Source organism: Schizosaccharomyces cryophilus (assembly GCF_000004155.1).
Source record: "Schizosaccharomyces cryophilus OY26 unplaced genomic scaffold supercont4.6, whole genome shotgun sequence".
Lineage (NCBI taxonomy): Eukaryota > Fungi > Ascomycota > Schizosaccharomycetes > Schizosaccharomycetales > Schizosaccharomycetaceae > Schizosaccharomyces > Schizosaccharomyces cryophilus.
In genome coordinates this window covers 669463-689732 of record NW_013185629.1, presented here as the reverse complement: position 1 = coordinate 689732, position 20270 = coordinate 669463, and the positions used below count along the sequence as shown (strand labels likewise).

At 37.0% G+C, this 20270-nt stretch overlaps 9 protein-coding genes across 9 annotated transcripts; 5 read left to right on the top strand and 4 right to left on the bottom strand.

Annotated features, from left to right (window-relative positions):
* The first annotated feature begins 41 nt into the window (after nucleotides 1-41).
* Nucleotides 42-1264, top strand: SPOG_01174 (proteasome-dependent catabolite inactivation protein). The gene is made up of 3 exons (XM_013169446.1): nucleotides 42-364; nucleotides 411-606; nucleotides 668-1264. The coding sequence occupies exons 1-3, from the start codon at nucleotides 258-260 to the stop codon at nucleotides 1085-1087; spliced, it is 723 nt and encodes a 240-aa protein (XP_013024900.1). The 5' UTR covers nucleotides 42-257; the 3' UTR covers nucleotides 1088-1264.
* SPOG_01173 (uncharacterized protein) lies at nucleotides 1179-3495 on the bottom strand. The gene has a single exon (XM_013169445.1). The coding sequence runs from the start codon at nucleotides 3147-3149 to the stop codon at nucleotides 2349-2351; it is 801 nt and encodes a 266-aa protein (XP_013024899.1). The 5' UTR covers nucleotides 3150-3495; the 3' UTR covers nucleotides 1179-2348.
* Nucleotides 3446-4394, bottom strand: SPOG_01172 (ribonuclease H2 complex subunit). Its single transcript, XM_013169444.1, has 2 exons — nucleotides 3807-4394; nucleotides 3446-3762 (listed from the first exon to the last, which is right to left on the bottom strand). The coding sequence occupies exons 1-2, from the start codon at nucleotides 4239-4241 to the stop codon at nucleotides 3745-3747; spliced, it is 453 nt and encodes a 150-aa protein (XP_013024898.1). The 5' UTR covers nucleotides 4242-4394; the 3' UTR covers nucleotides 3446-3744.
* SPOG_01171 (uncharacterized protein) lies at nucleotides 4330-6442 on the bottom strand. The gene is made up of 2 exons (XM_013169443.1): nucleotides 6340-6442; nucleotides 4330-6204 (listed from the first exon to the last, which is right to left on the bottom strand). The coding sequence occupies exons 1-2, from the start codon at nucleotides 6409-6411 to the stop codon at nucleotides 4747-4749; spliced, it is 1530 nt and encodes a 509-aa protein (XP_013024897.1). The 5' UTR covers nucleotides 6412-6442; the 3' UTR covers nucleotides 4330-4746.
* Nucleotides 6443-7137: 695 nt separating this feature from the next.
* Nucleotides 7138-12122, top strand: SPOG_01170 (PPR repeat protein). The gene has a single exon (XM_013169442.1). The coding sequence runs from the start codon at nucleotides 8189-8191 to the stop codon at nucleotides 11948-11950; it is 3762 nt and encodes a 1253-aa protein (XP_013024896.1). The 5' UTR covers nucleotides 7138-8188; the 3' UTR covers nucleotides 11951-12122.
* Nucleotides 12056-14021, bottom strand: SPOG_05200 (uncharacterized protein). The gene has a single exon (XM_013169601.1). The coding sequence runs from the start codon at nucleotides 13968-13970 to the stop codon at nucleotides 12267-12269; it is 1704 nt and encodes a 567-aa protein (XP_013025055.1). The 5' UTR covers nucleotides 13971-14021; the 3' UTR covers nucleotides 12056-12266.
* Nucleotides 14022-14101: 80 nt separating this feature from the next.
* On the top strand, nucleotides 14102-15419 carry SPOG_01169 (uncharacterized protein). Its single transcript, XM_013169441.1, has one exon. It carries the CDS (start codon nucleotides 14202-14204, stop codon nucleotides 14784-14786), a length of 585 nt encoding a protein of 194 aa, XP_013024895.1. The 5' UTR covers nucleotides 14102-14201; the 3' UTR covers nucleotides 14787-15419.
* Nucleotides 15420-15625: 206 nt separating this feature from the next.
* Nucleotides 15626-16810, top strand: SPOG_01168 (pyridoxamine 5'-phosphate oxidase). The gene has a single exon (XM_013169440.1). It carries the CDS (start codon nucleotides 15677-15679, stop codon nucleotides 16421-16423), a length of 747 nt encoding a protein of 248 aa, XP_013024894.1. The 5' UTR covers nucleotides 15626-15676; the 3' UTR covers nucleotides 16424-16810.
* Nucleotides 16811-18351: 1541 nt separating this feature from the next.
* SPOG_01167 (ornithine decarboxylase Spe1) lies at nucleotides 18352-20266 on the top strand. The gene has a single exon (XM_013169439.1). It carries the CDS (start codon nucleotides 18726-18728, stop codon nucleotides 20025-20027), a length of 1302 nt encoding a protein of 433 aa, XP_013024893.1. The 5' UTR covers nucleotides 18352-18725; the 3' UTR covers nucleotides 20028-20266.
* The last annotated feature ends 4 nt before the right edge of the window (nucleotides 20267-20270 follow it).

Sequence of the window (20270 nt, the reverse complement as noted above, 5' to 3'; positions counted from 1 at the left end):
TGCCTGCTTCATAGGATAATAAGTATGAAGAAAGCACTAAAGAACGAATTGCTTGATTATTCATAATAATTGTTGGATATTTCAATTGTAAAGAGAAAACTAAGAATAATAATTTATCTAGGTTGAGCGGCGATACTCCAAGTGACTGATCTGGAATTCACGAATATTTTGACATTAAATTATTGCTGGTGGCTGACTGAACGCTGTTTATTTCTGATCAAGAGAAGAAATTGAGAATATTCAAGAATTCTTCAACTATGGGAGGGTCCGGGTCATCTTCCGCTGATATTTTCATGAGTGATAGGTCTTCACCGAATTCTGAGACATGGGAAGCCCGTTGTCATAAAATCAGGTTAAACACAGCGTAAGTGAATTGAGCTAGAAGTATAATAACTTTCTTTTGTATTCAGTGACATCAACTTGTTGGTATTAGATTACTTGATCATTCAGGGAAATGAACAAGGAGCTCGTACTTTTGCGTCTGAGGCTGGAATTGAAGACTACTTTATTCCCGGAAGTATCCGAGAGCGGATGGAAGTTTGTGAATTAATTCGTGAAGGGTCTATCAATTCGGCAATTTATCAGCTTAATGAACTAGATCCTGAGGTATGCCACAAACTCACTCTTACTTAACGATAACTTTTACTTCTAACTTTTCATTATAAAGATTCTTGACAAAAATTCTGAGCTTCTATTTGAACTTTTGCGCTTAAAGCTTATAGAGCTAATTCGTGAAGCCATGAATCGAGACGATGCTTCAGACGCTACGATCGAGAAATGTCTGACATTTGCTACTGAAAACTTGGCTCCAATTGCACCTTTAAATCCTTCTTTTCTTACTTCACTTGAGTTGACAATGTCTTTGCTTTGCTTTCCACCCGCTTCTTATACACCGGCACTAAAGAATGCGTTGGATCCTTCCCAGCGCGAACGTGTTGCAAATCTGGCAAACTTGGCGATGCTCAAATCTCAAGGTTTGCCGAATGAATCTCGGTTACTTGCCCTAGTCAATTTTGAAAATTGGTGTAGGAAACAAGCAGAAAAGCAGTCTGTTCACGTTCCTCCTTTTGCTACAAATCCCTTATGATTACCCTTTTTTATGATCGTATCTGCATAATCACTATAATATATAAAATTACAAAGCTATTATGAATGTTAAATGGATTTACAATCTAGTATATGAGCGTTAATAAATGAATTATAGTTAACAAAAATGGCTATCTAGAAAAGGGTATAAAAAGAAAATTAAATGATTGATGCTGCACATTGCAAAATTAGGTGTAAAATTACTTTTGTTTGCTGCAATGAATAGGCATAAACCATTAACAAAACCGCCGAAAATTAATGAAGATTAAGAAAGATTCGTTGGTAAATAAAAAAATGGCTGTTTGTAAAAACCATTATGTACATTCCGATGGTTTCATCAGAGTCATTCCAAGGTCGACACACCCTCACCACATGACAATAAAAAATAGCAATCTGAAAAAGGGATGGCTTCCAACTAGTACAAAAGACAAGTTCGAAATTGTGAATTAAAAACCAGGTGTCTTGAAGAAGAAGTATTGACATTTTTTTAGAAATCAAGAATTCGATTTTTAGTTATTCAGTTTTTAAATTGGACAATAAGATCACAATTGAAATCCACGTCGATAGCAACACATCCAAAAACTTATAGCCTTATATCAACATTTTGCTGACTTCATCAGTAATCACACTTTAACTCATTCCCGATCATGAATGCGCGATCAGCCGCTTTCATGCTCCCTCCTTTGTAAGTAATTATACAGTTTCGAATGAAGTTATAATTACGCCTCAACTTCTTATTAATCTCGTAATGAAATAGCAACAATTATCGACTCGGTGAACGCACAACGAGGTTACCAGGTATCCAAAAAAGGGCAAAAAGACAATTCTAATGAAGAAGACTCTTAAAATAGAATTAAACGTTTGCTCTTCCTATGTTTTTTAGATATATCATCTCGTTCCTAAAAGCTTGCTTACTTTTAAATTTTGATGATAGGAAACCCTTTTCCTGTAGTATATAAACATCGTCAATGATACCAAATAGTTTTCCATGGGTTTAGCTCGTACACAAGAAACTCGATCGATGTGAATACCAGGCTAGCATTAGGCCCGAAACCGATAACTATCAAACAGGGAGAACTGTCACTAATAGTTTTTCTTCGGTAAACACTTACCTGCCAATTCCTTTTATTACAAATCGATAAGCGGTATTGGATTATATGAACAAATCATTATAAAACACGTCTAAGGATGAATATGAAGATCAGTTCCATTGTACTTATCCATTTCCAATCAAGCAGCCAGGCTGTCTTTAGGCAGAGCTTTTAATCAGTAGATTTTTCCTGAATATTAGTAAGGGGAGTTGTATCCCATTCTCCAAAGTTCAAGGACGATGGGGGATTAGGCACGCTTCTTCGATTTAAAATAGATACATAGCCCTCTGTCTTTCGATTTGCCGTTGCATTCAAAGATTCAATAGGAGCAAGCTTCAACGACTCGTTATCACCGGATACTCTCGGCAATGAGGAGTAAGTAGAACTTGAAGAAGTACGAGCAGGAAAAGCCGTTCTTGGATTACTTCCTGCTGTGTCGCTTTTGTACAGATGAAGCGGGAAAGAGATAGAAGTAGATTCAGGTCGCAAATTCAAGGAACGAGAACGGCCAAGATAAGAGGACTTTTTTCCATTAGAGTGACCTCTTACATACGTTCTCCTGGGGCTGAGAGTCGTTTTATTTGGTACTTTGACTTCATAGTTCCAATCCATTTCTCTTGGCGATGGTACAATGTCTGTCTGTACAGGAAGCCGATGATGATGATGATGGTTATGGAAGAAAGTATTATAAGATGGGTTCGAAGTTCCAGAAGGGGAAGAAGCCTTTTTGGAAAAAAGGCTTTTTATATGACTGCTGAATCGACGCGCATATTGAGTAAATTTACCTTTAGGAGGTTCAGGAGCAGCTCTTGTAGGTTGTAATTCGCTAGGAAAATCAGATATTGAGTAGCTTTGCACATGTCTTGATCTCCTCGGTTTTTCGTACGCCGAGTCTTGACTCAGCCTTTTCCAGAAAGCGCTTTTTCTATGATTTGAAGACGCACCATCCTCATGGGAATTTTCAGGAAACATCCAAAAAAACAAAATTATTTTTCTTGTGAGAAAGAAATTGATGAAATACCTAAATCATAAACAACAACGAACCGTTTTAAGCTCAAAAAACAAAAGAAAAACGAATGAAAATAAAATAAGAAAAAGAATGTCAAAATGTGTAAATCCAAAAGAAAGGTTTGTAGAGAAAAGAACGACACAAACAAAAGAAGGATGAAATGTTTTCAAAACAGCTAATCAAAATTAAGAGGATATTAATCAAACATCAAGCGAGAAATACCAGTATTACGTGAATTTTCTTGTTGTCTATAGAAGTACTGAAAACTTTTGGTTGAACGAATTTGACATTGACTGTCACCTGCTTAGAGTAACAGCCTTTGGTTACAACGAAAGGAATAAATATAAGCATAAAGATATAATCAAGTATTAAGCATATGCTATTAGCGAAAAAGAAAGTGAGAATAAATGAAAGTTCATCTGGAGACAAATTCGGCAAACCGTTTGGATGAAGATTTTAAGTTAAAATAGAAAAAAATAAAATGCAAAAAAAATAAGTAGAGCCAAAAGAAAGTGAATATCCCAAGATTTCTCGAAGAACGAAACCTTTTGCCCGCTTTTATTCGGTGCTAGCAATCTAAGAAGGATTATTAGCTATATTAAAAGTGAAAGACAACTTACTCTGGATGCAAACTGAGTCCACTCGATGACACCTTTGTACCATTTGTTTTGCTCTATAGATGTGGATACGTCTCGATCCCAGATTTTAAATTGTGAAAAGGTTGATGATGCCGGACAGTGTTCATCAGAAACATTTGCTTCATCCTCGCTTTCTGATTTATTTCCAGTGAAGGAATGATCCTCACTCTTTAGTAATGGGAATTCAACACATTCACCTACATAGTTTTCAGGCAGCTGTAGTATACTTCCATTCAATTCTCTTCCTCGAAAATATGCCAAAAGTTTATTAGAATCATCTTTATTTGAGATTTTGTTATGAAAAAATTCAGAAACTGGAGCTGGTCCATCAAAACCAATAAAACAAGGCATTAAGGACACATTTTCTTCTGGTTTTCCTTCGTTTTCGTTTTCAAATAGGATAATAGGCTTGTTCATCTCTTGAGTATCCGTCTCTGATCCTATTTTATCTTGGTTCTGAGGGGGCACTCAATTCGATGGTAAATCGAACAAAAGGTCACTTATAGCAGAGGAAGATTACAATTTTTTTTTATATGATTAGTTTCTACACAGAAATCTCCTTAGTTGGAATGTAATATAAAAAACAAATAACAATTAGTGATGGTCGTTTCAAAAAATCAAAGGTAGTCTGTAGCCTTCAGTAACCTGTACATACGATATAATACAAGATTACATAGAAACATTCCCACTGCTTTTTCCCTTTGTCAAAGTAAAAAAAGAAAAGGATTCAATTGCTGTTTCTTGTAGATTAAACTACTACAGGTAAAGCTCCTAAAAGCAATGATTAACAATGGAAATTAAGTCATGGCATGATCATTATTGTTTTCTGTAAAAAAAAGATAGAATATATATCCTTTCTGTCCTAAGCAAATCATCTGTGGATTAAGCTTCGTGAAAAAAACGCGTAGATAGATTACGGTAATCAAGTAGACTGGTCTTCCTTCAATAAATGAGGTTTTCTCTCCAGTAAATCTATAATTAGCTCAGCATAAAGTGAATTCGCCCAAGAAAACCAGGATCTTGTGTAACGTGCGAAAGAAGTGACATCGACAGACTCGTGCATTAAACCAAGACCAGCAGTAGAACGCTTGATTGTGTTTAATAAAGAGCGAATTTCATCATCATCATCGGAAGTGATAGCCTGAATAATAAGGCTCATGGGCCAAACGTTGCGTAAACCAATATGGGGACCCCCAATACCGGAAATGACACTTCCCTTTAAGAAATATGGATTTCCATCGGGACTCAAAACCATTTTCCTTGTATTCAAGTACACGGGATCATCGCGTTCGACAAAACCGAGATAGGGCAACGAAAGGAGAGAAGGAATGTTTGCATCATCCATGAAAATGGCACTTCCATATCCATCTACTTCATAAGCGTAAACTTTTCCAAATTTAGGGTGCTCTACAATCCCATTTTCACGAATACCATCTGATATTTTGTTAGCCCAGGTCATGGCAAGTTTTGCTAAATCAGCATGGCCAGCAGCTTCCAGCATCTCATAAAGGTGGGAAAGCTCAACTACCATCATGGCATTGGCAGGAATGAGATACTGGAGAATAGATGCGTCATCGGAAGGACGAAAAGCGGTTCGAACGAGCGAACTATTTCTATTGAGAGGAAAGCCACGACCAGAAAGGCCAAGAGTTTCAGTTCCAGCATCCGTCTGACGAAGGAAGGTATAAACGGGATGCTTAGGAAGGCCAGTTCTCTCGTCAAAAGTGGGAGTAGATTGTTCTTCCAAGACTCGGAAAATAACCTGCACAGTAGAGATCCATTTAGGGGTAAAGATAGATTCGTCTTTGCTATAAAGCCAATAACTATGGGAAAGCTTAAGAAAGGCTGCAAGAGAGTCAAGCTCGTACTTACATTCGAACACAACCTGGGGATCGTATGCTGGAGTTACGCGGTCACTTTGGCCATTGTCGTTTCCACCAATATGGCTTTGTTTGGGTGGTTGAAAAGCATTGCAGTAGGGAAATTGAATCAGCATTTCAGCTTGGGTTTGGATGGCACCTAAAATTAGGCTGGACAGGGGACGATCTGATTTAACAAGAGGGAGGTAAGGGGCAAGCTGATTGGCAGAGTCACGGATCCATTCAGCAGGAATGTCTCCTGTGATAACCAAAGTTTGTGGATGCTCAGAATACTCAGAATGCCAGCGAATGGTGGTGTCCAGAGTGTTGGGCATACAGTTTTCGAAAAGACGAGCGAGATCTTCGTCAGCAAGTTGGCTTTTTACATCGTCAATCGTTTGTTCTACAGCCTGAGAATGAAAAGTACGACAGGCTTGTACAGGACGCTGGAACGGAAGCTTCAGGGAACCATCAAGGGGAAAGTGCTTTCTAGTGGAAAAGTCTTTAAAATTGGGACATGCCTAAACAAGAAATAAAGGTTAGCAATAAACGAAAAAATAATAATAAGATTTTGAGAGAAATAATATAGGCACAAAGTTAAACGATCTTTGGACAAGGTGAAAGAGAAACTTGAGTTACGAAGAAAACAAACATACCTTCCAAGCAAATTCAAAGGAATTGGCCAAGGAGACCGAAAATAAAATAAAAAGGCTCCAAAAAGCGATCATTTGCAATGAATTGACAAATAGATCTGCCAACTGCAAAGAGCAATTTCGTGTATGAAATTATTTACGTTTGTTATTTATATACTCGTCCACGCAAGTACCATGTGGGGGACGAAATATCAACAAAGCAATGCTGCATGCATAGCTGGCAATGTAAATAAAGGAATGTATAAATAAATAAATAAAAGTTTACTGTGGTTTTGGTATGGTGAATTTTTTCAGCGTAATTAAATAAGAATTGAATTGATTTTAGGGAAAAAATGGCTAACAAATAAATCAATAAAGAGCTTCTCTGATAGTCAATAATCCACTGGTTCTCACAATTCAATTCATTCTCTTATCCTTTGAATTCCGAATAAATTTATTTAGAGTTATATTCTCGCCTTTTTCCCTAATATTTCTTTGGATATTCTCCTTGTAGTCTTTTAAATATACTGACCCTTCTCATATAAATAAACTGAGCAAGCAAATGTATAGGAGTGTATTTACGAATGCCTGACTATATTACCTATGACCATCGACCATTTCCCTTAGTAATATAACAATATTATTTAGGCATATTGTATTGAGCCGTTTCCAAGATAATTTAATCGTTAGTAATATCATCCCCTTTTTTATTTACCGAAGTGGCATGATTTCGTAATCGCTTCATCATACGTTCGGTAAAAAAAGCTCATTGCCCCCTGGTGTGGACTCGGGTTTTTAATTTATATCAACAACCAATTCGAACGCTCCTTCCGCCACACACCGTCAGCTTTGAGTTCAGCGCTAGTTTTGATTCGAGAAGCAGTTCTCGTAAATTTTGACCTTTTTCTTCATCGATTATCGCTCTTATTCTACACCACAACAAACAGAATCAAAAGAGGAAAACAAGTTAGAAACCTGGTTTCTTATACTTTTGTTTTCGAAGATTGTCATTGTGTAGAAAGGAATAAGAAATTTTTTTTTCGGGATTTGTTAATCTCGTCGTCTATCATCACTTTGTTTTTTCATTTGTTTTTTTTTTTACCATTCTTTTTTATAAGGACAAGGGATCGAACCCATTTTCTTCAGTCTGGCTCATTACCCTAAAGAATTGCCTTTATTGCTCTTCTTCGTTGCTTGGCAAACTTTAGTCAAGTTGTTCCTGTAGGTTTGTTCGATTCTGTCTTTTACTTGTGATACATTGCTTTGTTTGATTTTCGTTTTATTCTCGTTTTCGCTCCTCTTTTTTTCTCTTTAGTTCGCATTCTCATATCTCCCTTCTCCTGAAACAACAATTATTAAGTTTTTTTTTTGCCTTTCCTTTCCTTGTGTAAAAAATTACTGCGCAGTCTTCCTGATTGTCTTTCTTTTGTTTATAAAGCTATAAAAGCGTTGGTGCGCTAATCATAGCTCAAGAAAGCCCTTTCTATCTATCTACCTTGATTAGGAGTTCTGACTGAAAACAATTGTGCAATTGGATCAACTCGCTGATTTGTTTAGTGGCTAAGTGTTCGCTTTTTCATACGAATACATTTTTTTGTAGTCTTGCCTAAAATTTTTGTTTTCGTTTTTGTGTCTTTTACGTCCTCCTTTGGTTAAAAAACTCCCCTGGAATTCTTTAGATTACAGCTTATTTATTTTGTTTCTTTCATTTTTTTTCTGTTTGGTCGATCTCTTGACGTTAACCTTGTTTTTGTTCGCGGAATTACTTTCTCTTTCATCTTGTTTTTTAACCGTTTAGATTTCCTCTTTTTTTGTTGTTTATTTTTTGTTTGGATTGTACACAATAGATACCACCGTCTTTCAGGTTTTCATAATGGTATATACAAAAGCTTCGTTTTTGCAAAATATTGCTAGACAAACCTTAGGTAAAAACGTCGCTGTCCATCGGCCTCCTCTAAAACTTACAAATATGACAAACTGGATTCAGCAGCAGCAAGCTCAATCAAATTTGTCGACCTCTTCTTCTAAGCAAAACCTTCCTGAACACTATTATATTTCCGAGGAAGACTATCTATCCCTTGAACGTGGATTTCCTATAAGTGTTCGTGACCCTCCTCTATCTGATCCAAAGCAGACTCTATCTACTCAGAACCATTCTAAATATTTAGATATCAATGGCATTCCACACCCTTCTCTTCTTCCCTCTTCGCTTCCAACTGTATGCGAACCTATGACCCCTGAGGAATTAGCCAACAATCCTCAAGAACTTTCTTCTGCCACCTCTCCTCTCTCTTTAGAGACTCCATCTGCTCTGACCAGTCCTTCTATAGATCAGTCTTATCCTCCTTCTCTGGAATCTTCCTTGGCTTCTTTACCCCCCAGCTCCTTTTCTTCTCCAGCGAATTTTATTTCTTTTCTTCAGCGTCTTTCTCATAGTAACTTGTCCATTCACACTTTTGAGTTATACAAGATTGCTTGCGATTCTCCAGGAGTCTTGAACTTGGACGCTTTTAACACTCTTCTTGAATGCATGACGAACAATGATTATTATATCAATTCTTCTAAGAACATGCAGAAGCTTATCAAAGTTTATGTAGACATGTTAAATCACTTTATTGTTCCTGATGCAAAAACCTTCGAAACCGTCATTACCGCCTTGTGTCGACGTGCGAAGGTCATTGATGATCGAGTTAATTTTCTTGTAAGTCGTACCGCGTTTGCTCAGCCTCATATCGTTAAGGATTTGCAAACTGAATTATCTGATTTACGCTCTGAAATGCCCTTGCAAACAGCTGTTTTTATGTACACTTCCAGCTTGATAAACCACAATATTCCCTATTCCAATTCTTTCTATGCTTCTTTCATCGACTCTATCGCTCGTTATGGAACTTCTAGTCAATTGAAGTCTTTATTGGAAAGCATTCCTTTCCAGTCTATCCAAGCAGACAGCCATCCTAATTTACTTCCTGCCCTTATCCGAGCTTATGGAAAAGCCAAAAGACTGGAAGTTTGCTTTCAGCTTTTACAAAATTATATGTTATCGGATCCCACCAGTAACTTGGATAGCACAAATGTAGAGTCTTGGGAAGCCCTCATGGAATCCTATTTTGAAACGAATCATCCTGCGGAAGCTATTAAACTCATGGAATCATTTTTCAAAAATACAAAGCATGAACAAACTATTCCTTGTTCTGTCGTTAACTGTTTTCTTCGCAGACTTTCTCTTTTAGGAAGCTACAAAGAGGCTGCTATCTGGTTAGATTTAGCTTTGGACAAGATTAACAGCTATAAAGAAGATTCTGCAATTATATCTTCCATCTTGGAAGCGGCTTGCAAAGTAAAGGACGTAAACTTTGCTGTAAGGTTCGTTCGGAAGTTTACACTTGCTCGTTTTATGGAAGAACATAAGGTACTTTTACAGTATCTGCAGTTATTGGTGGAAACCAATAACATTGATATTTTAAGATTACACGTCTACCCGGTAATCAATTCTGTTTCTATTTACACAAATTGCAACTTTTCTACTGTTTATAAAGCATTTGTTGATAATGGTTATGTCGGTCTCGCTTTGCGCTTACTCAAAAAGCACGTGGAGCCCAGAGTTTCGACCTCCAGCAATATTCCTTCTATAAACACAGCAGCGTTACAATTGTCGATATTGAATGGTTTCTGGGATATTTTACCAAAGTCACTTCATAACGATTCCAACGTTTTGTTTCATTTACTATCTATCCTGGAAAGCCAAGTTAATTTTCCTCAAGTTGATTTTGTTGCTCCATTGCTTCACACACTTGTGCAAAGCATAGTGAAATCTACAATAAATTTGAACTCATTTTCACCAAGAGTATTTGGATTTCTGCTTGAATATGCAGCTTTTAATGTCGTTCAAACTGAGGGATCAGTTTCCAGTAAGCGAGACCTAAAGGAGTTGTTACAAGTTTTCTCTAGTAAGGAATACCCTGCATCCTTTAAGAATGTTCACATTTTACTTCGTTCCTTCTCTTACTTGAGGGAAGATGAATATTTGGTTGAACTAGTGCGAGATAATATTGTTTCTGAAGCCGTCATTGGGTTTTCCACTGACAATAAAGGTCAAAAAATGTTGGCAGATATTTCGCAAGTCTGCTATTTCTTTGATCATTTTCAGTTAATCGATCATGAAGTTAATTCTAGTGTATCAAAAATGGTGTCGAGTACTTCAGCTGAGCAAATTGATGCTAATCTGTTATTTTTTCAATTTGGGAAGTTAATTGAAAACAATAAGTTTTTACATCCAGAAGTTTATCCCTCGTTGGTGTCAGCCTTGAGTAAGCATAAACAATTTGACGCTGTCCGTCGCGTATTTGAACATGCGAAATTGTTTTATCGTAAAATACGTGCTTCGTCTGTTGAGAAGGCAAACTGGTTTATGGCCTTGGTATTAGACTCGATGGTGTTATCTTCCTCTTTTGCCCGTGATTTTAGAGGCTCGACTATGTTCTGTGAGCAAATGAAATCTATAGGCTACATTCCTCGAGCTTCCACTTTTGCACATCTGATCAACAACTCAACGAAACGTGGAGACACCGACGATGCTACCACTGCGTTGAAGATATTCGAGGAAACTAAACGTCATAACGTTAAGCCTTCTGTTTTTCTTTATAATGCAGTTCTTTCTAAACTAGGTCGAGCTCGTCGTACCACCGAATGCTGGAAACTTTTCCAGGAAATGAAAGAATTTGGTTTGCTCCCTACTAGTGTGACCTATGGAACAGTCATAAATGCTGCTTGCCGAATTGGTGATGAGGCTTTGGCTGAAAAATTATTTTGTGAAATGGAAAATCAATCCAATTATCAGCCTCGGGTGGCACCTTATAATACCATGATCCAGTTTGAAGTCCAAACTATGTATAATCGGGAGAAGGCATTATACTATTATAATCGATTGTGTTCGACAGACATACAACCTTCCCCTCATACATATAAATTGCTAATGGATGCTTATGGTATGCTTGAACCTGTCGACGTTACATCAGTTGAGGCGATACTTGAACTAATGGAACGAACCAATGTAAAGGTTCTTCCGATGCATTATGCTGCCTATATTCATATTCTTGGTATTGTGATGTCTGATGTTCAAGCTGCTAACCAGTGCTATCTTGTTGCACTTGCCAAGCACGAAGCCGGGGAGATCCGACTAGACGCAAATCTTTTTCAGTCCCAAATAGAATCTTTAATTGCCAACGATCGCATCATGGAGAGAGTTCAGATCGTTTGTGATATGAAAAAGTATGGTGTGTCTTTAAACGCTTACATTGTAAATGCTTTAATTAAGGGTTTTACAAAAATTGGAATGATTAGTAAAGCCAGATACTATTTTGATCTTTTGGAATATGACGGTATGTCTGGCAAAGAACCGAGTACCTACGAAAATATGGTTCGTGCATATTTGAGCGTCAACAACACGGAAGAAGCTGTCCAAATTGTGGAACAGCTAAAGCGCAAACGTTATCCAGCTCCGGTTGTGAACAGAATTTCTTCACTTGTGAACAATTATATGATGCAAAAGCCTAAGAAAAGAACGAATCATTACAAGTCATCTTTGTATCCGGCTTTAAGTGACAGGAATTTGACAACTTGTAGTCAGATGGCATAGAGTTAACACATTTTTGATACGCAGGAATTACTATTTATCATGAAGTTTTTTGTTGATGTTCTCTTCTGATAACTAGAGTTTATAAAAGCATCATTAATATGTTGTAAATTATTTAAACTTAGACCTCCTCATAGACTTATAGACTTATAGACAATATAGACATATTATTTATGAATAACTTTTTAGTCGTATTTCATTATATTGGAAAGATCAGAGTATAGGAATTATATGTTCGAAAGTAAAAGGTAGTTTTCTGTATTACCAGAATAATGTGAACAGCAAAGAATTAAAGGAAAGATTAAAAATAAAATTATCATTAAAAAAGCGTGTTAATAAATTCCATCTTGGAGGACTTTTCTATTTTTACATTGAGGGCTTTTTGGTAAATATTTAGTGTCTTGATTAAATTAAGATCACCAAAATCTTGCTGCTGCTCATATTTTAGAATTATTTCCAAAGCTTTTGAAGCGTCTTTGAGTGAGACGTATGGTTCAATGATTTCATCCTCGTCGGTTTCAAAATCACGATCAGGAAGGAAGTGGGCCGCAACTTGATTGACCAACAAACCGTCTTGGTCTTGATTTAATTCCTCAGGTGGATCGATGAAATTTTCAATATCGGCGGTTTTCTGACTATCAAACCTTGAAACTGTCTGTTGTAATTGAGATACTATCCGTGAAGTTTCAGAAGGTTCTGGTTCTGCCTCTAGTAACGGGCCCAATACACCAGAGCGACGAAAATAACCAGCAATGGTAGCAGGTTCAATTTGATATTCCCAAATGTCCACCATCCAGCGAACAGCTTGCAAAATGTTTACAGTGCGTAAAGGATTTATATCTTTTTCAGTTTTCAGTAAAATATTATAAATCCACGATCGACGGTAATGAGCCTTGAAGGTTTTGCTGATGCCCTGCTCGCATGGATTGGATATGCTTGTCATATTTGGAGGCAATAAGACAACCAATACATTATTTAAAGGATATTTTGAATTTCGAATGTTTTGTATGCTTGTCTGATGGATGCTGGAACTATCCAACAACAAGAGAACATTTCTACCTTTCATTTGGGAATCAAACCATCGAAGCCATTCTTCCATAATAGAATCACTCATTGTAGCTACACCATTATGCTTCCAGATTATGTTTAAATTATGAGGAGGAATTTTGGCAGCCTGAAAAGCTCTTGGCTCTTTTGAGTATCCAATAATCCACAAAGGCAACCGCTCAGTTCCGTTGGCGTTGCAGCAAATGGTAACGGTTACAAATGCTTTGTTGCGTTCAACGCCTCCGATATTATTTTTCCTGATAATGCGTTTGGGAGTGAGTTTCCAGAAAAAAGAGATTTCATCCATGTTAAAAATGTCGTTGATGGCATAACTGTTTTTTAGCTCGTGAATGCGCACTACATCGCTGATCGGTTGAGCTCCATCATCCCCGAGAATAGGGGGAGTATTAGGCAGAGAAATGGAATTTTGATTAAGGGAAGTAGATGTGGCAGACTCTAATGAATTCTGTGATACTTGTTGAAGATTGACAGAAGGCAACTCTTGCGGCGATAATTGCGTAGATGTGGTGGTGTAAGTTTCTTTTTGGGATAGCAAGGGATGTCGCTTTTTGAACTTTTCTAGCCAGCCATTACTAAAAGCAGGAGGTGGTTGATTCTGATAAACCGGTAATTTTTTCCATAATTCCATCGCAGCATGCCGAATAGACTCACTGCTCACGGATAAATTTTGTTTTTCCATTCGTTGCCGCCATTCAGCCAACGCATTCTCCAAGACTGGAAACTTCGCAGGTCGCAACTTTACTGCACCTTCATTCACAAGGTCAGTATGATCCAAGTAATCATATTTTGAAGATAATACTGTCGATATAGTTGCTTGAGATATGTTTTTTTGAAACGTGTCTTCAAACCAATCTTTTATTGCTTTTTGCCCAGGCTTACTTTCAAATCCATTGTAAAAATTCCTTATTGCCTTTTTTTCTGAAATGGTAATCGCTTGCCTTCTCACTGGCGGCATTTTCTATTGTCTTATTTAAGGCTTTTTATAATAAGAAGGCGACCCCCCTGGGTGTATCTTTTGAGAGAGTCAGGTTGTAACAACTCGATATTGTTACGGCGAGGTGCTTTTTACGCTTCGTAGCGTTGAAGAACCCCTTGTTATTATTATATTGTTAAGTGAAACTAACGTGGACCCTACTTTGTACTATGCCATTCATGAAGGATAGTCTCAGTTTTCTTTATTCCCAATATGGTTAATGTTATTCATTATTTCTTTTTAATTGCGATTGCTATCTCGGAAATTCAAGCATTGAATGCAACCCGACCATTGTGTTCTATCGAGGGGGAACAGCCACAATTTGTTGATCTCCAGCGCCCAGATTTAGGATATGAGTGTTCTAACCCATGGATTAGGGGGAAGTCTGAAAATGAATTGAGCAAGTCAGTAGTACTCAATTCCTTAGGCAATGCTCAGACGGTTGATATTCTTGTAACGGCGCTAGACCTTCTCACCCGCTGGTTCCGTGACACCCACACTGACTGGGATGATTGGGAAATGGGAATTCCCGCTCGTCAGGACGGTTGGGATTTTTACATATATACATACTATGAACCCTCAATCTCTAGGGATGCTTATGATTATGCATTGCAGACAGCCAAGAACTGGATGCAAGTTTCAGGTAATCACCCAAGTTGCTTAAGGATGATCCACAAAAGTGATAGGAAGGAAGAACTACTCGTAAAGATCAAGCCGTTTGATAAGAGAAAGTCCGCAGAGAAAATCCGATGCAGAACGTCAAAGGAAGAAATCCCAACATTTTCAAATGTTATATGATAACCATAATACTAAAGAGTGCAATGTTATTACGTTACTTAAATTAAGACAAACACAGAAATATAGAAATACAAATCCAATTAACAATGAATTGGCGATGATTAATAGGTAAGAAAAGCTGTTTTATTAACCAGAGTAGATTAGCATATATAATCCAACTGTTTCGAGAAATGGTCGAGTTTAATGACTTAATGGTTGATCCATCGCCGTTTGTCAACCAGGCGTATTGAGACATTTGTATTGAACTACAAATAGTGGATAATTTCTCCAATTGACTCCCGACTTGTAATGTAAAGACTTATTCCTATTTCCTTTTGATTACAATCATACTTGTTAGTATTATTCTCATGACAAAAGCTAGAGCGAAGGAAGGATACTATTAATATGGCCATATACAAGCGATTCTGATATGCATAGTCAATAATTAAAGGTTTCTTAGACAACTTAATTGATGGAAATAACGCTTTTTTTTTAAAAAAGAAAAAAGAGTTGGTTTGACGTCTTACCTTTGGTTTCTCTACTTATTCATAGTCAGTTTTCGAACAACATCTTAAGTCAGCCATTTTTGTTGTTTTTTTTTTTTTTGCAAAATTAGACAAAGAAAAATGAAATTTATATATAAAGAAATAAAATAATAATAATTAATGAGAAGGAAATCACAAATCACTGTGAAACTATAAAGAAACACTGTTAACAAGTCTCTTTATGATGTCAATTCCATTTCTTTTTCTTAATTTGAACACAGGAAACGAGATTTCATACCCTTCATAAAGAAAAGAAGATAATTTTTCTTTTTTATTCAATGGTATTTCACTAAATTGTATTCTTCGAACAAGGTTGTCTGTCATACCATCTTCGCTGGACTACTAAGGAATTTCAGGTTACATACGATGCAACTTGGTTTTTTCACTAGGCGCTTCGTAACAAACCAAATAAAAAGAATGTCAAAATCAACAGATTCTACGAAAGATAAACTTATTTTTGCACCTAATCGCTATCAATACTCAAAGTCAAGTCTTCATAAGGAGGAATTGGAGGGTAAGGACCCATTACTCGTGTTTAATGACTGGTTCCATGAAGCTACCGAAGACCCGGCTATTCAATCTCCAGAAAGTAGTACTTTGTCTTCGGCTCGTCTTCCTTCTGGAAGAGTCTCTTCCCGTTTGGTCTTGCTGAAGGAACTGGACCGTAGAGGTTTTATTATATTTACCAACTTGGGAACATCGAAAAAAGCAGAAGACTGGAAAACAAATCCTTATGCCTCTCTATCGTTTTGGTGGGAGTCCTTACAACGCCAAGTAAGAGTTGAGGGGATGATCGAACGTCTCAGCCGCGAGGAAACTGAAGAGTACTTCCAAACTCGGCCTCGCCTATCTCGTATAGGTGCATGGGCTTCCCCTCAAAGTACTGTCATTCAGAACCGTAAAGAATTGGAAGAACGCGTTCAATCATACAAAGAAAAGTTTGGTGAAGATGAGCCTGGTTTCATACCTGCTCCTGAGTTTTGGGGTGGCATTCGCATCGTACCTTTAGAAATTGAATTTTGGCAAGGTGGGCAGTACCGTCTTCACGACCGCTTCTCCTTTCGTCGAGATGATTTGGAAAGCAACTACCAGTTGGTTCGTTTAGCCCCTTGATTTTTATCCTTTACATTTGCCTTTGCCTTTGCCTTTGTTGTTTTTATAAAAAGCTAATTACAGCAGAAACAATATTTCTTTTCTTTCTGTGGAAATGTGTATGAATCCTTCAAAAATACGATAACCACGCTTGGCTTTTACTAATTAAGTCCATCACAAAATACTAGGTATTATGACAAGTCATATTAATATTCAAAAAGCTTTTTTCTTTATTCTTGTATACTTCTCAAGAGAATTTGGCCAACAAATTTCAAACATTTTTTCTTTTTTTTTTAAAACCCACTTGGTTTTCTAAAGCTACAAGAAAAGCGCCAAAAAGTCTTCAAGCACTTTCAATTAACTGAAATTTTTTCATATCTTTTAAACATAACTTTGTTGAACTTACAAATAAAATATACTCAGTTGCATCTACAATTGCAGCTTTAGAAAACGGCGACTTGGTGTTTATAAAGTGGAAACGAAGGAACGTGCTACTTCGACTTGTTAGCTAAGGGTTGTGTTCTGCTACTCCAAAACCGTTACCTTGAAGAGAAGTATCATTTTGTTTGTTTACGGTGGAAGATGGGATAAAAATCATAAATTATGAAGAATACACTCGTTATAGATTATCTATAGAGAATTGAAAGGTAAAGGAAGTAGCTTTCAGTTATTTGAAAGCTGTATAAATCAACAAAATTGACCATATCATGATATATAGGTTGAGCACATATAAGGGTCATTGAGGATCTATTATTCCGTTAAGGAAGAAAACCGTGACAGGGAAAAATGGGCATTGGAAACCTCTTTACTTACTAAAAGTATATTCATGGAGTCTTCAGACAATCGTTTTCAGAGACTGCATATAAAATTATGGATTGAGTTGCATGTCCCTCTGTTCATCCGTAAGTAAACCGTAATTTCCGAGAAATATTAAGTCAAGGAAGAAATAAAAAGTTTTATCCACTGATGGCGTACCAAGAAGTCTAAGAAAGACGCCGGAAGACGTATACAGTAATCAATTCTAGGTATCGTGACCTATGGAACAATAAATATTACTCAAAACCAAAATGCTAGTAATCGGAAAACATCCAATTAGGAATGGCTCTTCCACATTTGGTTTCAAATTTGTTTCAAGTCCATTTTTTCTCGAAAAGATAGTAGAAAGCTTTACTGTATCAAGTTTAAAGTAAACACTTATAAACCAACAACATAAAAAGTTGCTAAAATGAATCATGCTCATTCCATTCTCTTGACAAGGAAATCATTCCAAATGTTAAATGAATGTTATAAAGTTACTCAGAACAGTTGGGTCAAACTATTCATATAGCCTTTAAATATCAACCAAGTGACCTCATTTTTGTCCTCGCATAAGACTTTTGAATGAGACAAAATAAACCAAAATTGAGCTAGAGAATAAAAGAAAATACTCTCGAATTCGAACTGCATAATCTTACATTACCAACAAATGCTTACAAGAAACATAACGGGTTTACCTTTGAACCATTTGAATGTGAATACTTCCATGAAACATGCTGGAATGCAAAATTGCAAACATGAATTGAGATATATGCTACATATGGGATTCAGCTCTCAAACCCCCATAGTTTCCCTGTTTAAACTCTTCCCATATGAATAAATAGAGAATTCTCTTTCATATTTTTAAAAACGTGTTCCTTCATCTAGGGAACTGCAATGGTAGTCAGTTTTCACATCTATAAAACGATCGATAGTTTCATACTTTAATAACACTGTATCATTATATTAGTAGAAGCCTGAGCAACAATTGAGCAAATCGTACATCAGTATGGTTTTTCAATATAAAAAAGAAATTATACAAGAAGGTATACCTCCTCTTTTTATGATATTATAAATACTACTAATAGAAAAATTCCCATAATACTATCAAAAGCATTCATTATGCCTTGTTTTAACCCTAACCTTAAGAGCGAGGAAATATGAATTAGAAGTTACCCTTTACCAACCATACTAGGCTGAAAAAAAAGTCATAAAAGGAGAATTGGGGCCAGACAAGCGGATAAATCAAGAGTTTTCGAATACGCATTCACCAAAAGTATTTCTCTTATCCGTCTGCGTTATCTGATAAAAAATCAAGGGATTTAGGGCCAAACGAAGTTTGTAACCTAAAAAATTTGATTTTGACTGTGCTTGATTGATTCACAGATTTTTCGAAACTCAATACTTACAAAGTTTCGCATTTCTGAGAATAAAAGGTTTTTTCTATTGGAATTAAGAGCAATTGCTATTTGTACAAAACAAGAAGGGATCAGTGTTCTTACTTTAAGATATAACAATAGTGATCAGTATGCCTGCTATTACTGAAAAGAACCTTTTCGCTAGTGAGTCGTTGCGTACGACGGAATTACTTGGCCATGTTAATGCAATCAATTCTGTGTCGACGTGGTCTTCGTCTGACCATTCTCGTCAGGCGGTTGGTGAGGCGTTCAAACGTATGATTACTGAACTTGAGCATACTTCTCATGTTCAAGGAGAGCCTCTTGATGCTGATGCTTTCTTTGTAGCCGACTTGCATGCTGTGTACCGCCAATTGGTTCGCTGGCATACAAAGCTCCCTAGAGTTCAGCCTTTCTACGCCGTCAAGTGTAATCCTGATCCCCATGTCTTAGCTTTGTTGAAGAAGTTTGGTACTGGCTTCGACTGCGCTTCAAAAGGCGAAATTGAGCAAGTATTAAACATGGGCGTTCCTCCGGAAAAAGTTGTCTATGCTAACCCTTGTAAAGCTATTACTTATATACGTTACTCGGCTTCAAAAGGAATTGATTTAATGACTTTTGACAATGCAGATGAACTTTACAAAGTTAAGCAACACCATCCCAACGCTCGTTTATTGCTTCGCATATCTACTGACGATTCTGGCAGTCTTTGCCGTTTGAGCCTGAAATTTGGTGCGTCACTAGAAGATACTGGCTCTTTACTCGATTTAGCCAAGTCGTTGAATTTGAATGTAGTAGGTGTCAGCTTTCACGTTGGTTCCGGTAGCTATGACTCATCGGCGTTCCTAGATGCTATTCGTCGATCTCGGTTCGTCTTTGATCAAGGTCTCGATCGAGGCTTTCACTTTGATCTCCTTGATATTGGCGGTGGTTTTTCTAGTGATTCCTTTGACTCGGTTGCCGATCTAGTGCGTCCTGCTTTAGATACCTACTTTGACCCATCCGTTCGCGTCATCTCCGAGCCCGGTCGTTTCTTTGTTGCAGGTGCTTTTACGTTGGCTGTGAATGTGATAGCTAAGCGTAAGCTCGCTGACGAAGAAAAGGTGATGTATTATGTGAATGATGGTGTTTATGGAAGCTTAAATTGCATCTTATTTGATCACCAGCATCCTGTTGCCCGCGTTCTAAAGAAAGGAAGTCAATTCCTCTATAACACTCATTTGAGTACTGGTAATCACCGTTGTTCCATATGGGGACCTACTTGCGACTCATTGGATGCTATTGCCTCTGATGCATGCTTACCCTATGAGTTAAATGTTGGTGATTGGATTTATTTTGATGATGCTGGTGCCTACACCGTAGCTGCTGCCAGTTGTTTTAACGGTTTTAAGACTAGCCGTATAGTATATCTCGAAACCGATATCCTTGATTGAAGTATTCTTAGTTTGCATCGGTGTTTATGAGCGTCGAGTGCTATAATTATTATTGTTCATTTACCTCCTCTCTTTCTTTCTTTTAGCGCAACTATTCATGTTTAATGTGGGGGATTTTGTTTTATGAAGAGGAGTTTACTTTTTTCTAATTTGAATATTATTGCTATTGTGATTTAAGACATTTGTTAGTTGTTAAAAAATTGAATTTTGATAGTTTGTTTGAGAAAGATCATCTGGGTTTCT

Bases quoted from the DNA above. Each gene is read 5' to 3' on its own strand.
- SPOG_01172 (XM_013169444.1), bottom strand. From the start codon at position 4,241: ATGAACAAGCCTATTATCCTATTTGAAAACGAAAACGAAGGAAAACCA.
- SPOG_01173 (XM_013169445.1), bottom strand. From the start codon at position 3,149: ATGTTTCCTGAAAATTCCCATGAGGATGGTGCGTCTTCAAATCATAGA.
- SPOG_01168 (XM_013169440.1), top strand. From the start codon at position 15,677: ATGCAACTTGGTTTTTTCACTAGGCGCTTCGTAACAAACCAAATAAAA.
- SPOG_01167 (XM_013169439.1), top strand. From the start codon at position 18,726: ATGCCTGCTATTACTGAAAAGAACCTTTTCGCTAGTGAGTCGTTGCGT.
- SPOG_01169 (XM_013169441.1), top strand. From the start codon at position 14,202: ATGGTTAATGTTATTCATTATTTCTTTTTAATTGCGATTGCTATCTCG.
- SPOG_05200 (XM_013169601.1), bottom strand. From the start codon at position 13,970: ATGCCGCCAGTGAGAAGGCAAGCGATTACCATTTCAGAAAAAAAGGCA.
- SPOG_01174 (XM_013169446.1), top strand. From the start codon at position 258: ATGGGAGGGTCCGGGTCATCTTCCGCTGATATTTTCATGAGTGATAGG. The intron at 365-410 runs GTAAGTGAATTG...TTTTGTATTCAG, and splicing joins AAAATCAGGTTAAACACAGC to TGACATCAACTTGTTGGTAT. The intron at 607-667 runs GTATGCCACAAA...TTCATTATAAAG, and splicing joins TTAATGAACTAGATCCTGAG to ATTCTTGACAAAAATTCTGA.
- SPOG_01170 (XM_013169442.1), top strand. From the start codon at position 8,189: ATGGTATATACAAAAGCTTCGTTTTTGCAAAATATTGCTAGACAAACC.
- SPOG_01171 (XM_013169443.1), bottom strand. From the start codon at position 6,411: ATGATCGCTTTTTGGAGCCTTTTTATTTTATTTTCGGTCTCCTTGGCC. The intron at 6,205-6,339 runs GTATGTTTGTTT...TTTCTTGTTTAG, and splicing joins CCTTTGAATTTGCTTGGAAG to GCATGTCCCAATTTTAAAGA.